This window comes from Carassius auratus, chromosome 45, assembly GCF_003368295.1.
Source record: "Carassius auratus strain Wakin chromosome 45, ASM336829v1, whole genome shotgun sequence".
Lineage (NCBI taxonomy): Eukaryota > Metazoa > Chordata > Actinopteri > Cypriniformes > Cyprinidae > Carassius > Carassius auratus.
In genome coordinates this window covers 8313396-8330078 of record NC_039287.1, presented here as the reverse complement: position 1 = coordinate 8330078, position 16683 = coordinate 8313396, and the positions used below count along the sequence as shown (strand labels likewise).

Here is a 16683-nt window from a genome sequence, read left to right as displayed (position 1 = left end):
TGGACTGCAGTTATTTTCACAAAGGTCTTTGTATACCATAACAAACTGATTAAAAATAGGTTGAACCAAATGATCCAGAACTCAAGAGCAAAGTCAAAATAAAGTCTGGAGCTCTGTTCTGAGTGCTGACATTTAAGAGAACGGGGCAGTCCACGCCTCCTCTGTCCTTCACAGCATTTTAGGGACGGTCCAGTGCCTTAAGAGAGTAAGGAACTTCATGATGAATGCATTTTGTGATATTTGTGATTTAGAAGAATAATGAAGTTAAAAACACGTTTTTTCTGCACATGAACATATACAATATTTTTATTTGATTAAATGGTATTACAACAGAAGTTGTGCAAATAGAATAATCATTCATTTTACAGTCACCTTTTGGTGCTCTATTAATAATATGATTCATTGGAATATCACACATAATTTAATGCTGACATTACTGTAAAACTGTTATTTTTATTGTACAGATTTCATAAATAACACAGTGTTTAGGTCTTGGTATTGCTTGTAGCAGTTTCAACCTCATCTTCCTCTGGGAAATGTGGCACTGATTTCTTGGCTACCACATTATCCAGCCTCTGTCCCATCAGATATGGATTTGTACTCTGAAACACATTCAGTGACAGATCCTGTGACATTTTTCCTGAAAATGCAGCATGTATATGCAAAAGTGCTCCATCTAATAGTTCATGAGTTGAGCCTCTGCTCACAAAGAATCAACCAAAAGGCATAGAGAAATATATTCATTGCTTACCCTTTTTCTTCTTTTTGGTCCACCCTTCAGTTTTTCATACAACAGTCCTTTATTCTAGAAAAAATTAAAATATATATTTAGTGCCGTCTGCTACAGACCAGAATCTTGGGCTATCTTGCTTCATATTTCACACTGCTCATTTTATCCGGGTTAACAATTAATCCTGTGTATTCAAAAGATGACCTGTCAAACTGCACATTACTTAATCTCATGTTAACGTTCTTAACTGCATAACTGCAGTGTCGATGCCATTGATTGGACAAACGCAGCATGCTATCTGTTTACATAACGGCGTTAGCATTGCGCATCTTGATATATTGCTGATGGTACTATGAAGTTTTACAGAATGGACTTTTCTGATTATAAAGGTAAGTATGAAATGGTCTCTTCTTTTCTCCAGTTTACATGTTTTCTTTCATCATTTGAATTTCGGCATTACCTTTACACAGGGTTAAAAGCGGGGTTTACACCACCGATAACCAGGGGTTAAGTGCAGTATGAAAACCCCTTAATTTAATCAATAAATCATTTTATTTAAATTAAAAAGTCTCCTCCAGTCTGTTTCAAGGTGTGAAGTGTGAACTCACCCACTTCACCAGTGCAGGGTAGTCATGCTCCGGGTCAAAGAGGTGCTGATGTTTCTGGAATTCTCGACTGAACTCCGCAGTGTCTGGAGAGTTCTCTAAACATCCATCAGCAGCTATAAAAACATCACATTTTGTAAACAAGAGAGGGATGTACCCCATTCTCTCTTTATGTTTAGACCATTCAAAAAAGTTTAGAGTTGTCATTCCTTTGGGAGATTATGGTAAACACCTTCAATCTAATCAAATATTGAACAAATATTCTTTGCTTCAGAAAACTGATTCCTCTTTCGATTAATCAAAGTGAATGGTGACACCGTATTTGTGTATTCGATTGCATTTGGATCAACATACCATTCTTTCCAAGGGGGCAAGGATTGGGAGGGTCAGGGTAGCCATGGTCCTCGCTGAAATCTTTGGGAACGCTGTCTCCAGTTAACTCTGCGACAATGTTAGGGATGTTCCCATATGGCCCGAGATGTTGGAGTCCCTCATGGGCACCACCTATTGGACAAAGTCTAAAGTTACACCTGAAGGCAACCACACAATGGGATGAAGAGTATTATAATGACAACCTACTAAACTTAGTGACCATTTACATTTTTTAAAACGTGCAATTGCCAACAATGAGAATCTCCTACCTTGTATACTGAGTGGACCCACTATGTTGGTGGCCTGATGCGCGGGATACTCGACTCTTGGCCGCGCGATTCCCAGCTGCTCCATCACTCCGTGGAGCAGGCGCTGGATATCCGCATCCGACACCTGATCAACAGTGCGTGGACTGCGGCCAGAAACGACGGCCATCGAGCTTATGATGACGCTCAGAAGAACCGTGTGTGTCATTTTCGGAGCCGAACCCATCGTTGACGTTCACTTAACACCGACATTTAACACAACATGTAACGTTAGTGTTAGATTATTGCTGTGCTTTATATGCTAAAACAACATGTTTGAATTATTATATTCATTTATTATTATTTTTTTTATTTTTTTTTGTATAAAAAGTTAATGTAGGAATCGGGTTATAAATCAAGCTTATTTTATATTATTTAGATATAACTGAGTTCGTGCAATCCTGATTAGACAAGACATCACAAGTACGCATCAGGCTTCATAAAAACATAGGCCATTATTTTACAAGCGCAAAATAATTAGGAAGCATATTCGTATTTCAGCAAAACTGAAATCGAGCGTGATGTAGCCATATAAACTGCGCAGTTAAACGAATTTAAAGCGATAACCTACCATGTAATCCGGATTGAGAAAGAGGTTGTCCGGATCAACACAGATGCGGTCCTCCTCCTCTCTTCGCTTAGTTTGCTCTGTTGCCAAGCAGCCGAGTCATCTCACCTCCACAATTGATCATTGGTTTATTTAGTGACCGCCACATAGCCGTTAAAACATGCTGCTGTATTTTACTGGTAACGCTAGAGGGACAAATATTAAGGAAATAAGGAATATATAGGGAAGTTATTATAAATACTATAATAAAATTACATTTGAAGTGAGGTGTGTCGTGTCGGTAATGTGCCGGTAATGTTATTGACCTTATGCCTTAACGTTTACAGTGCAAATAAAACTTATAAAGCAAATAAATGTTTTTTGTTTTTTTTTAATTTTTTCTTCTTCTTTTTTTTTTTTTTTTTGCTTTTTTTTTTCAGTTTACTCCTCATTACTTAAAATATAACCAACAACGATGCTTAATTAAAAGTAGTTACAATAATTTCCCTGAAAGTCTTCTCAGGAACAGGCCTGAATAAACACATGCGTTCTTTAGAACTTAAGCTCGTAAACGAACCTCTCCTGTCACATTCTTTTCAGAAACTAAGAAACAAAATAATTGCAGCCCCGTAAATGATAAAAGCGACATAGTTTCATGATATTTAACAACATTTAATTGTATATGCTTAGCATGCAAACCCAGGAGAGTACTTCGACTGCTTACAACTAAACACTGTAAATATTTAAGCAAACTATATCTAACTAGCGACGCTATCGCGTAAACGACATCATAATGGTGTGTTGATAATCAATAACTTAACCTACTTAATAGTCATGAATATAACTGAATATCTACAGGGGGTTGCCAACTTTGGTTGCCTGGCTGAGATATTAGTTACAGTTGTGTAGTAAAATTCACGTTAAAGATTCACTTTTCAATCATGACATGAAAAAATGTACCAAAAAGGTCTCTTGGCAGAAAACAAAGACTTTTCATAAGATGAAAATTACATCTTCGTCATCAAGTCTCATTAAAAAAAATAAATACATAATTAAGCCCAAACACAACAGCCTAGAAGGGTTAATTATTAAATAGATACATTTTTGAGAATTTTTTTTTTTTTTTGTCTAATGCTTTTCAAAAAATCGGATAATATCGGATAATATCTGATAATAAGTAGCTTTTGTTGAGGAAACATGGAAAAGGCTGTATTTGTCAGCAGCAACTTGCCACATACTCAAAGACAAAACACAATGCGAGCCAAAAATATTGTTACACATCACAACTTTTATTACAATAGTACATGTATATACAGCATAAAGCACAGTACAGATGAATACGGAGGGTTAGTTGGGTTGAACTGGATATGAGGTTTAGAAGCACTTCCTGTGGACGATGGAGGGACCTGCCTCATCATATTCCTGCTTGCTGATCCACATCTGCTGGAAGGTGGACAAGGAAGCCAGGATGGAACCGCCAATCCAGACGGAGTACTTACGTTCAGGGGGAGCAATGATCTAGAGGACAAACACAAGAACATGAATCTAGTTAGATTGTAAAATTACAGCTATAAAAGAAACAAGCTAATTTAATTGGATTGACATTTACCTTGATCTTCATTGTGCTGGGGGCCAGGGCTGTAATCTCCTTCTGCATACGGTCAGCAATACCAGGGTACATGGTGGTACCACCAGAAAGGACATTGTTGGCATACAGATCCTTGCGGATATCAATGTCGCATTTCATTATGCTGTTGTAAGCGGTTTCATGGATGCCAGCAGACTCCATACCTGTGAGGAGCAACATTGCAGGCTATATTAGCAAGGTAACAATTGTGATGTAAAACAGCAACATGGGCTGATGCAATAAGGTCATACCAATGAAAGAGGGCTGGAAGAGGGTCTCAGGACAGCGGAAACGCTCGTTTCCAATGGTAATGACCTGGCCATCAGGCAACTCATAGGACTTTTCCAGAGAAGAGGAAGAGGCAGCAGTCGCCATTTCATTCTCAAAGTCCAGAGCGACGTAGCACAGCTTCTCCTTAATATCGCGCACAATCTCCCGCTCAGCTATGGAAGAAAAGAGACAGTACTATAAGTATATTTTATATTGGAAAAAGTCTTGAAAACATTTATTTTGAGTTCATGAAAAAAGTGCACCCTCTTGAGACCAGGGGAGCGTCTGTTAATTTCTAAACAAAATTCAGCAGGATAGACTGAAGTATAATTCTTCTAGCACCCACCGGTGGTCACAAAAGAGTAACCCCGCTCGGTCAGAATCTTCATCAGGTAGTCAGTCAGATCGCGACCAGCCAGATCCAGACGCATAATAGCGTGAGGAAGAGCATAACCCTCATAGATGGGGACGTTGTGGGTCACACCATCACCAGAGTCCAGTACGATACCTGTAACATGGATTGGCATGTTAAGTATTGCAGGTTTATATAGAAAGTAGTCTTTAATGTTACGTATTGCTTAGTGACTTGATAGACACCGACCAGTGGTACGGCCCGAGGCATACAGAGAGAGCACAGCCTGGATGGCAACATACATGGCAGGGACATTGAAGGTCTCAAACATGATCTGAAAAGGAGGATTAAAAAATGAATAAAATCTAATTCAAAATATGAACAAAAACTATATAGTATATGTATATCAATAATACAAAAATAACCCTGATTTCAGCATTAGTAAAGGTAAACACACTCAAATGCTTTAAGAAAACCCATTGCTAAGGGGCCACAAGGGGCTGCTAGAGCGTCCGTGCCAAATAAAAAGGTTTGTAAATCCATGAATTAGCTTACTTGTGTCATCTTCTCCCTGTTAGCTTTAGGGTTGAGGGGGGCCTCAGTGAGTAGAGTGGGGTGCTCTTCAGGGGCCACACGCAGCTCGTTGTAGAAGGTGTGATGCCAGATCTAAAAATATTTAAATATATTAAATCATTGGTGTGAATAACCATCTAGCTCGCTAAAAGGAATTTAAATTCCCTTTTATTTTCATTCTGTATTAATTCTTTGATAGCTACCTTTTCCATGTCATCCCAGTTGGTGATGATGCCATGTTCGATGGGGTATTTCAGAGTAAGGATACCCCTCTTACTCTGAGCCTCATCTCCCACGTAGCTGTCTTTCTGACCCATACCGACCATCACACCCTAAAGGAAAAGAGTCATGGGTCATCATCAGCACCAAGCATCTGTACTTCAGTTAGTTTGTATAATATGTTGCAATGATTTTCCACGGCCAATAAGCAAAATGTTGGCTGGAACCAGGAATTTACTACATGCTTTGGAGGCCCACCTGGTGACGGGGTCTGCCAACAATAGAGGGAAAGACAGCACGGGGAGCATCATCACCGGCGAATCCAGCCTTGACCAAACCAGAACCGTTGTCGCACACAAGTGCGGTAGTCTCATCGTCGTCACACATGACGGGTCTGTTTTAGGACGGTCCTAGGAGAAAGAAAACGTGTTAAGAGAGTGTATAAGTTAAATCAAAACTGAATAATAAAATGAATAAATAACCTTATTAGAACATTCATTTGTAATAGTATTTAGTAATTTAAATAAATACATATACTATATATCTATATATCCTTTACAATCCCTAAAACATTTTTTTTTTACATTTCTAAAACGCAGCTAACAAAAGGTTAACAAAAGGCCAAAAGCAGCACAGCAGTTCCCCTATAAACTATTTTAGGCATCATCTCTTGTCATTCTGAATGGAAGCCCCTGACCCAGTGTCCTATCTGTAGCTATTTCACAGTTGTCTGATGACAAATAACAGCAGGACCTCGGCTTTCTAGAAACTCTAAGAGATCCACTGGCAGCATGTCAATTCATCTGTTGATCTTCTGCACATCTTATGAGATGTGGATTCCAACCCAATGAATCCTTTAGTCAATCAAATACAACTAGTAACAACTGCTCACTTCTGCTCTCCTTCATCACCAACAGCATCATTTCTCTAACTACAGATACAGTCTTATCACAGAGAATAAGCAATTATGTTTCAATGTAAAAGCAGCCAGCTCTCCACCATCTTCATCAACAGTTCCAGAGATTAATGTTCCTTCTCATGCAGGAGATGAAGTGTTGTGTTACTCCATTTAAAATCACTCTCTGTCTTCCCTGAAGTAGTCCATAGATTCACAGCAGGTAGTAGGAAACACTCACCAAGTTGTAGCACAAGACTGGGGTTTCCGCTGGGGTGAAGGGCATGGCAGAAGGATGCCTCTTAAATATGCTAGTGGCAGGGGTGCAGGGGCGGGCTCAGGAGTTCACACAAGACCAAATAAGAGATGCTAGAAAACGGCCCCTTAGCCAGTGTATCCTGTACTCCATGGTCTCTGACTTGATTACCAAAATGGACAGATGTTTCTTAAGAAGTGACAGATCCTCTTTGGTAGCTAAATAAGCAGTGGGAAATGGTTTGTTATGATTTCAGAGCCAAATGGAAGTACTTTTCTTTGATTAGTCTCCATTTCTTTTTCTTTTGTTATTAAAGCACATAACAAAATTGCTAAAAATCAAAACCTGAAAATAAACAAATTAAATTGAATTACAAATATGAATAAATACTATAATAGCATTTAAATATAATATAAAAATAACACTGAATGAAATCCACTTGTAGCATTTAAAATGATTAATTTAAATTAAATGTCAAAATATTATATCATTTCAATATTAACCATTTCTTGTCCAATAATAATTGTATTGACAAGAATATTTATATTATTCAATCATAAGAAGATAACAGCACACGAAAAAAGAGTTTGTGATTGCCATTATATACACAAAAATGCATAAATAACATGTTTAAATGAGCATTTTAAGGTTTTGGCTATTATTTGTACCGATAAGAATGTCAGGAAATCACACATCATAACCTTTGACGCAGAACAATATACAACTAAATGTGTGAGATCAGTGTATGACCTACAATGTCAAAAAATGGTTGACATTAAAAGCATTTGGAAGACTAAAGATGTGTGGGGTCACATTTAGGAGCCAGACCTGAGCAACACTGCCTCTGTCAAATGGCCTGGGCCCTGGTATGTGATCGGTGCCCATAACATCCCAGACAGCTGAGAGGTATGGGGATGTCAAGGAGGACCCACGTCCTTTCTCTGCAACTGGTGTTCTCTGATTGGCCCAGCTCTGTCCTTTTAGGGTCATGTTGAGTGACAGGTGCTCCTGGATACACACCAGTGCTTCCCCTCGGTGCTGCTCGCTTGGCTCCAACTCCTTATTTGTCACCTTCTCCCGTTATCTCTTTCACTAAACATAATGAGAAAACAACCTCGCTATGATGAGTATGGTTTTGTAACATGCTAGTTTGATTCTACACATGTACCTCGGGTCAAAATGTGCCTTTCAGAAATTATTCGTTTTCTTTCAACATCTTAGAAGGACCATTTGGCGTTAAAGGTGGCATTGCCTCCTGTTTTGGCATGTGTTTGTTATCTTGCATTGTTTCAGGGTCGGCGAACAGGAGATAATGTTCTATTTGTGATCCTCAAAACTCAAGCCTGACTGAAAAAAGACTGTGATATCAGCGTGATAGTATTTTCTAACCTTTTGTTATCAGATTTCTGGTGTTTCGTATAGACCCTTCAGCTCGCTGAGCCATAGTTGGATTATGTGTGAGCATTTTTGAGCACCATGATGTTTAACCCTCTTTGTTAATGTGCTATTATTAGCCATTTTTCAAGCTAGCTTGATAGATATCTACAGAACACAATCCATTCAGATTCCCTTACACCGTGACCAATTCTAGCATCTTATTATAGCTCTGATGATGCTGTCAACCAAAATGTGATCAATGCTAATGGAATCTGCATCTTTTTGATGACAAAAAAACACTGAAAAAGTAAATTTATGACATTCAGGAAAAAAAACAAAGGAATTAGTGTGTCCCAATTGCGCTATTAATGTACAGTAACAGTTGTAATTCTGCTGTAGCTAAACTTACTGAGTTGTGATCTATTAGCACTGCTGTGTGGGAGGTCCAGTGGTCAAACAAAGCAAGCAACCAACACAGGCACTTTGACAGGGTCCTGTCTCCTTTAAAGGGCATGGAGGGGACACAGGATTTGCCCGTTTCAGACAGCTGCGCTTACTAGTAGACCCTCAATTGGAGAGTGGCAACTCTGGGCCCAAATGCTTTTTAACATACATTATATTGTGAACAATGATTTTGTGACATGACCATGCTGGGCCATATCAGAGTGATATGCTGGATGAAATGCTGCGCTGATGGCAGCACTGTTGCCTTTAATAAAGGAGAATGTATGAAACACACAATTTAAAGTTAAAATTCACGTTCTTTATCAAATGTGAGTACATAAAAGCTGAGTTAATGTTCTGATAAGGTCCAATGTTCACTATTAACCTTTAACCATGATTTTGCCTCAATAAACACCTAATTTGCTGATTATTAATAGCTAGTAAGGTACTTGTTAACTTTAAGTATTGGGTAGGGTTGAGGGATCTAAGGGATGGTCATGCAAAATAAAGCATTACAGTTTTTTTCAGTCGCTAACAAGCATTTGTCCAAGCAGTTGTCACATTTTCAAAACTCTAAACACAATTAGCACAGCATCTGTCTATTGTGGCCATACCATTCACACATTTCATGTCGTTTTCACACAATATGGGGTCATTAAATACATTTCCACAATGCTTACATTTTCTGAACAGACAAGCTATACCTCCCAACAAAATTATGGATCGTTTTTGTAGTATTTACAAATGTTAACACACAACATCAGTTCAAAAACAATATATCTTAGCTGATTTATGTTGTGTAAATTGGTCCAACCACAGCTGATTCCTATCTGGCTTAGACTCAGTGGCAGGGGTTATTTTTTTCTATTACATTGACACTTATACAATAAAAGGAGGACTTTGAAGAGTGATGTTTTTGGAAACAGAAACAGAAAAAGACAAACACTGTAATGAATGGACGAGGAAGAGTAAGAGCAAGGGGCCCAGGGAGAAGAGCAGGCCCAGTGAGAGGAGCAGGAGCATTGAGAGGAGCAGGAGCAGTGAGAGGAGCAGGAGCAGTGAGAGATGCAGTGAGAGGAGCAGGAGCAGTGAGAGATGCAGTGAGAGGAGCAGAAGCAGTGAGAGGAGCAGGAGAAGTGAGAGGAGCAGGAGCAGTGAGGGGAGCAGGAGAAGTGAGAGGAGCAGGAGCAGTGAGGGGAGCAGGAGCAGTGAGAGGAGCAGGAGAAGGAGCAGTGAGAGGAGCAGGAGCAGTGAGGGGAGCAGGAGCAGTGAGAGGAGCAGGAGCAGTGAGAGATGCAGTGAGAGGAGCAGGAGCAGTGAGAGGAGCAGGAGCAGTAAAAGGAGCAGGAGCAGTGAGAGGAGCAGGAGCAGTGAGAGGAGCAGGAGCAGTGAGAGGAGCAGGAGCAGTGAGAGGAGCAGTGAGAGGAGCAGGAGCAGTGAGAGGAGCAGTGAGAGGAGCAGGAGCAGTGAGAGGAGCAGGAGCAGTGAGAGGAGCAGGAGCAGAAGCAGGAGCAGTGAGAGGAGCAGGAGCAGTGAGAGGAGCAGGAGCAGTGAGAGGTGCAGGAGCAGTGAGAGGAGCAGGAGCAGTGAGAGGTGCAGGAGCAGTGAGAGGAGCAGGAGCAGGAGCAGTGAAAGGAGCAGGAGCAGTGAGAGATTGTTTTTATTTTACCCCCCCCCCCCCTCCCCCTCCCCTCCTTTTTTATCTGGGCTTTTTGCTGTTGTTGTTTTTTTGTTCGGAATGCTCTTATGTGTTTCATGGATATTTTGTTCACTGTAGGCAATACTGTCAAACCTTTTCTGTTCTATCATACCGTGTTTCTACTGTACCTCCTGCAGTAAACAGTAAAGGAAAAAAAATAGCTTTTTACTGGAAAGCTTTTGAATGTGAACATTACTGTACATTTGGACATACAGTTCCTGACCAAGAAATTTAGTGTAAAACAGTGAATTGCATGTTTTGCATGCAAATACCTGCAAAACTGAGACTGAAAAGTGCAGTTTTTGTAATGTCAACAATAGCCAGTATTTTGAAACCTGGTGTACTTTGATTGACTGCATGTAACTTGTGAGGTGGAAACAAGTGTTATTCTTTGACAGAATAATTTAATTTTGAGTCAGATTTCCAGTGTTTTGGGAAAGTTAGTGTGTGCAGAGAAAGAGGTGTTCTATTTTGAAATGAGGATTTAGTATATATTTAACAAAATGTGTTTTTGAGAAGAAAAATATCCATTTGGCCAATTGTAGGCGTTAGTCTGTGTTAAGAGTTTATAAAGTATCTGAAGTATGGTTAAGCGCTTGTTAGCGATTGAAAAAAACTGTAATATGTGCTTTACAGTATAAGTACTAATAAACCACAGTATGCTAGTAATATGCATGCTAGTTAATAGTGAGAATTGTACCTTAAAAATTGTTACCATAAATAAATAGCGTTGGTAGTAAATGTAAAAACATTTGGCAAAGAAATCTAAATTATAACTTCAATGTAAAGAATTTGCAAGAAAAAATTGCAAACAAATGTTTTTTTGCGGGGGAAAGACAAAGAAGACAGCAGTGAAATCTGTTTGTGAGAATCACTCAAGACAGGGATTTCATATAAAACAAATATATCACTTTGGTGTATTTGTTTCTATATACAAGTGTGGCTTATTCTATATGTTGTAACATTGGGTTGTTTTAGTGATATAATGTCTGATAACAAGATCTACGGTGAGTCAATGTGTCAGCTGATGCAGTTGTTGTCAACAAAGGACTCTTTTAGAATGGACTGCTGACAGACATGCTAATGAGAAATCCCCATATAAATGAACCTTATATGTCCCAGAGTCAATCACTGTTCAGATTCACACACTCATATCAGCTCCGAAAGACTCCGATGGATCCTATACCTTTGTGTCACTGTGCAGTTCATGACATCAGTTTTACAGCAGCACAAATCACCTCAAACAGAAAAGCATGAGGTTGATGTAACACCGATGTACAAAAAATTATATCAACATATGCAAATACAAGCACAAATATGAAAATTGTTAACTCTTCTTGAAGTTTAAGGAATGCATCTGCAACTTTCACGCAGAGAAATAGTTTTGCAGCATCCCAAGCACTTGAGAATGACTGATGACCACAAGCTCACACCAAGAGTGCCCCAGAGATAATTACTACTATAAATATACGAAGTGCTTTAGAAGTTTCCATATCAGCAATGTTGGGTATATAGAAAACACATTTAATCAGTGTATGAAAGCATTAAGTCTCAATTACACTAGAGGTTCACGGTTTCAGATGAAAGTGAAAAATAATTTCATTGTGAATCTGCAAATATTTACCATTATTGGACAGTAAATGTGAGCTTATATACAGAATTTCAACAGTTTTGAACTGGAACACCTTGAAAAGCCTTCAGAGAATTTATCTCGACTCTTCACCTTACTTCAAAAGTGATAAACCAAGACGGGGTTCCAGTTTGGGAGGATGCTATAAGACTCTACAGCAGCAAAAAAAAAAAAAACTAAGCCTATGTAGGCAACAAAAGGCAGCCAGGAAACAAAACTTGCCAAACTTTTTTTACCTGGAGATTTTATTATGCTCCTACGAAGCACTTAAAAAATGACACTAAATTAGCACAATACTAAGTGGAAGGTAATAGAACTTGAGCACCAATTAATGAAGTCTACCATATATATATATACATACACACATAAAGGCACTATTTGCAGTGGACAGACGTACGTTCCTATAAAATAAGAGACAGATGTATAACTATTCCTGGTCTTCACCATGCCCAAAAGCAAAAGAAGAGCAGCAAGTAGATTGGTTCTTTTTATTATCATCATTTAAAACAAAAATAAAGCACTTCAGTATCGGCTCTTTAAAAAGGAGCAAAAGTATTTATATTAAAAAAATAAAAAAAACTCATGTAAACAATCTAGAAATTAGTGAGGTTAAAACTCCTGAGTCCAAAGAGTTTAAGTGTCCATTAAGGCACGCTGATTGGGTCCCTAAAAATCAGCATCCAGTCTGAAAGTGTTATCTGTGGATCCAGACATGACTCCCATCCGCTGGTACTCGCCAACTCTCTTCTCAAAGAAGTTGGTCTTGCCCTCCAAGGAAATGTTCTCCATGAAGTCAAAAGGATTTTCCACTTTATAAACCTAGAAAAGCAGTAACAGTTTAAAAAAAAAAAAAAAAAAAAAAAAAAAAAAAAAAACACAACACCTCTTTAAAGCGATTTAAAGCTTAATTAATAAAATTAAAAAATTAAATAAAAATAAATTATGCCAAATAAACCTACCTTGTCAAATCCCAGCTCAAGCAGAAGTCTGTCAGCCACAAATTCAATGTATTGCTTCATCAGGTCACAATTCATACCAATAAGCTTTACTGGCAGAGCATCAGTCAGGAATTCCTAAGTCGTTAAAGAACCAAGATTTTTATTCTTGCCAAAACAGTGCATTTAATTGAAGATACAGTACAGCTTGGGCAAAAAAATAAAAATAAAATAAAAAAAAAATAATTTATAAACCTGTTGAAACCCTGAAATAGAAGTAGCCAAAGCACACAAACCTGTTCAATTGCAACTGCATTCACAATGATTTTCTTTACAGTTTCTTCTGAAGGTTTGTTGACCAAGTGCTTGAACATGAGGCAGGCAAAGTCACAATGAAGACCCTGTATGTATGAGAATAAACATTAAGACCACATCTTCAGCTTTCACACTACACTTCGAAAAGCATCCATACCCATGTTAGGGAGAGTCAAATTGGTTACCTCATCTCTGCTGATAAGTTCATTGGAGAAGGTGAGTCCAGGCATGAGTCCTCTCTTCTTTAGCCAGAAAATAGAAGCAAAAGACCCAGAAAAGAAGATTCCTTCCACAGCAGCAAAAGCCACCACTCTCTCCCCTGAAAACAAAAAGACTCCAATTAGCTCAAGCCATTTAAAATAACCAACACTGGTATATTAAATACAACATACCATATTGTGCATTTTTGTCACCAATCCAGTTGAGCGCCCAGTCAGCCTTCTTCTTAACACAAGGCATTGTCTCAATGGCATTGAAAAGAAAATCTCTACAAGACAAATAAAAACACATTAGTCAGCTAAATGAAAGCTCAGTTCGATAATTAGAGGAGCATGTTAATGGAGCTCAGTTAAGGCGATAGTTTCGTGCTGACGCCCTACAACCAGCTGACCACATGTCCACTGATCTTGAGCAGTCACCACTCAGCTCCCATTATCAGCTGAGGTCCGTACCCCTGCGCCACTCATCATTGCCCCAAATACCTCCAACATAATGCCCGATAGCTCACCTCTCTTTGGGATCTTTGATGTAGGTGTCAATCAACAGACTGTACATTTCAGAGTGTATGTTTTCCATGGCAATCTGGAAACCGTAGAAGCAACGGGCTTCAGTCACTTGGACCTCCTGAGTAAATCGCTCCACCTAGAGCGTCACAGAAGACAAGCAGAATTACAAGAGAGTTACCCTTTACAAACATGTGCACAGGTTTGCCTCTGAACTCACCAAGTTCTCATTGACAATGCCATCACTTGCAGCAAAGAAAGCCAAGACATGAGAGATGAAATATCTCTCCTCGTCTTTCAAGGAATCCCAGTGCTGAAGATCTTTGGACAGGTCAACCTTGGAGAAAATAAAATGCAAACCTTTCAAAATACTGCACTCTAAAAGTCAAAGCAAGTGTGACAGCAGCATTTAGGTCGTGTTTGATGCAATATTTAAGAATGATAAGAATGCGACAAACTTGAATTTGATCTACGGCATCAAATACATTGAAGCTTACCTCCTCTGCAGTCCAGAAGGAGGCCTCTGCCTTCTTGTACATCTGCCAGATGTCATGGTACTGAATTGGAAAAATGACAAAGCGATGGGGGTTGTCCTTCAGAAGGGGCTCCTCCTCCACAGCTCCTTTGCTAGCTTTTGTCTGATCCTTAAGTAAAAAAAAAAGGTAAAACTTTGGATTTGACAAACTAAAGTTTAAGTAAACATTTAACATCAAGTGTGAATTGGAGGAAAAAAAAAAAAAAAAAAAAAAAGTCATCCTATTACCAATAAGGTAAAAAAACTATGCACAAAATGTTTAAATGACTCGCCACTGTAATATGGCTCACATTTAAAAGACCTGAAAACCAAAATATCTTATGCTTTTTACTTTAGGTCAACCACGCGGCATTAAGCACTTAAATGTTCGCCATTTTGATCAATATGCCCAAATCTTAACCTTTCATATTACTGAACCTAGAACCCAGAAATAGACACGTAGCTTTGTGTGGGTCCATAAGAGGGCGATTGCGTTTCATTTTTCTCTCAAAGTAATGCAACTACTTCCGGTCTAGTTTACCGGTATAACAAAAGTGCTCCTCCGTTTAACCTAACAAAAAAAAGCTTAAGAAAACACGGTCATATAAACATTGTTTAACAAACAATTGTCATACAGAATGAGTTGTCGTATTTAAAACAAGCTTTCATGTCAGTTCTGCGTAGTTAACACATTACATCAGCTCGAGATACTGATCCGACTCAACATTACCCTATAAGATCAAAAACAAAACGGTCTCAAAACAAAATAATTGTAAGTGACCATGTGTCATGGCATCCATTAGGTTTAATTTTTTAAATTTGAGTTATTTGTTCTTATTAAAGGCAAGGACAAGTTTAGATTGATCAGTCCAACTTGGCGCGCTCTGAATCCGCCAAAATTAATCTACCACTTCAAAGACATCACTCGAGAAATCACTAACATTAGTCTTAAACTGTATAGATTGCATGCCTTAAAGTTGTAAATCTTGGAAAACGTGCAGGAATGTAGTTAAAGTGAGCGTACCTCTGAATCGACAAAGATTTTGCGCGCCGTTTTGGAGGCCAGGATTCTGGTGGAGCTCAGACTGGGTGGCTGAGGACAAAACAAATTACCCATTTAGGATATACAGCATGATTATGATTAAAAGTTTAACATTTGGCTTTTTAGTTGAGCAAATGTAAGGTTTCTATCAAAATGTATATTTATCAAGACGCCTAAAATGTAAAGCATCTTACTACACGCTTTACTAGCAATAGCACGTTCTAAATATAACGTTACGTTAACTTCAATAATAATAAATAAATAACTTACCGTGTTTTCTTTGTCCACCAAGGACATGTTAGTCAATTTTGCAGAAACCAAGTTTTCATTCTTGGCTTTCAGTGGAGAGCGAGTTGACGACATTGCAAAGCTTAGGGTGTTAGATAAAACAGAAAATAAGGATAATATAAAAAAACTAAAACAAAGTAAGTTACAAATAAATAAGATTAAAAGTAGAAGATTGAAGATCCACAGTCCAGCTGAAGGAAAGAAAACGAAGTATGAATGCCGGGTGTTCTTTTTATATTCGATTCTTGGCGCTCAATGTCAGCCAATAGAAAAAGGGCAAACTTTACTGCTTTGTTTGGTCCTTTTAATCCTTTCATTAGATGGACCAATCAGAATCCTACAAGACCTCACGTGAGAGCTGCGCCTAGCGGGAAATTCAAACGCGTTGGGGGATGCGAAGTGTTACAAAACCGAACGTTCAATTACACAAACAGGTTTAAAAAGGCGCCAATATGGAACAAAAGCTATATATTATTATTATTACAAATATTTAATTTACAATATTCTAAAGTGTATAAAGCCCACACAAGAAACCCTTACATATACAGATATTATTTGTAATACAAGCCTAGTAATAATATTTCTGTTTACACTTTACATTAATAAGTTGGCATCATTTTTAATTCCCTTTGAACAGAATAAGGTTAATGAAAATTACATGTAGTGCCAATTAAACCACTCCAGTCGAGACCGACTCCTGCGGTTATCAGTCACATAACGTTACAGATGCCACATACCTCAGAACACAATAAATATTAAGACCCTGCTGTATGAGGGAAAAACTCATTTTCAAAAATATATGTTTTTCTTCTTTTACAACGTCGCAGCCAGAAATTCAAGCCAAACAAACCCTCCCGAAATGAAGCAATGGTTTGGCGCCAGATTTGCGTAAACAATCATAACAAAAACATAACCCGTACTATCATCCAGAAAAACTGAAATATTAATTTTTAATGGTGAACACAA

General features: G+C 38.5%; 3 protein-coding genes and 1 non-coding gene across 4 annotated transcripts; all 4 read right to left on the bottom strand.

The window, feature by feature from the left end:
- Positions 1-289: 289 nt before the first annotated feature.
- LOC113063118 (neuroendocrine protein 7B2-like) lies at positions 290-2703 on the bottom strand. The gene is made up of 6 exons (XM_026233299.1): positions 2584-2703; positions 1977-2211; positions 1690-1839; positions 1339-1451; positions 752-805; positions 290-602 (listed from the first exon to the last, which is right to left on the bottom strand). Exons 2-6 carry the CDS (start codon positions 2197-2199, stop codon positions 486-488), a joined length of 657 nt encoding a protein of 218 aa, XP_026089084.1. The 5' UTR covers positions 2200-2211; positions 2584-2703; the 3' UTR covers positions 290-485.
- Positions 2704-3827: 1124 nt separating this feature from the next.
- On the bottom strand, positions 3828-6834 carry LOC113063117 (actin, alpha cardiac). Its single transcript, XM_026233298.1, has 9 exons — positions 6737-6834; positions 5859-6010; positions 5585-5713; positions 5364-5474; positions 5058-5142; positions 4803-4964; positions 4438-4629; positions 4169-4350; positions 3828-4077 (listed from the first exon to the last, which is right to left on the bottom strand). Exons 2-9 carry the CDS (start codon positions 5985-5987, stop codon positions 3934-3936), a joined length of 1134 nt encoding a protein of 377 aa, XP_026089083.1. The 5' UTR covers positions 5988-6010; positions 6737-6834; the 3' UTR covers positions 3828-3933.
- Positions 6835-12323: 5489 nt separating this feature from the next.
- On the bottom strand, positions 12324-15920 carry LOC113063116 (ribonucleoside-diphosphate reductase subunit M2). The gene is made up of 10 exons (XM_026233297.1): positions 15700-15920; positions 15412-15480; positions 14371-14517; positions 14094-14210; positions 13879-14012; positions 13544-13638; positions 13337-13470; positions 13133-13237; positions 12861-12974; positions 12324-12720 (listed from the first exon to the last, which is right to left on the bottom strand). The coding sequence occupies exons 1-10, from the start codon at positions 15790-15792 to the stop codon at positions 12568-12570; spliced, it is 1161 nt and encodes a 386-aa protein (XP_026089082.1). The 5' UTR covers positions 15793-15920; the 3' UTR covers positions 12324-12567.
- LOC113063535 (small nucleolar RNA SNORD94) lies at positions 13711-13846 on the bottom strand. Its single transcript, XR_003278720.1, has one exon. It is a non-coding gene; the product is annotated as a small nucleolar RNA SNORD94 (small nucleolar RNA).
- Positions 15921-16683: the final 763 nt, after the last annotated feature.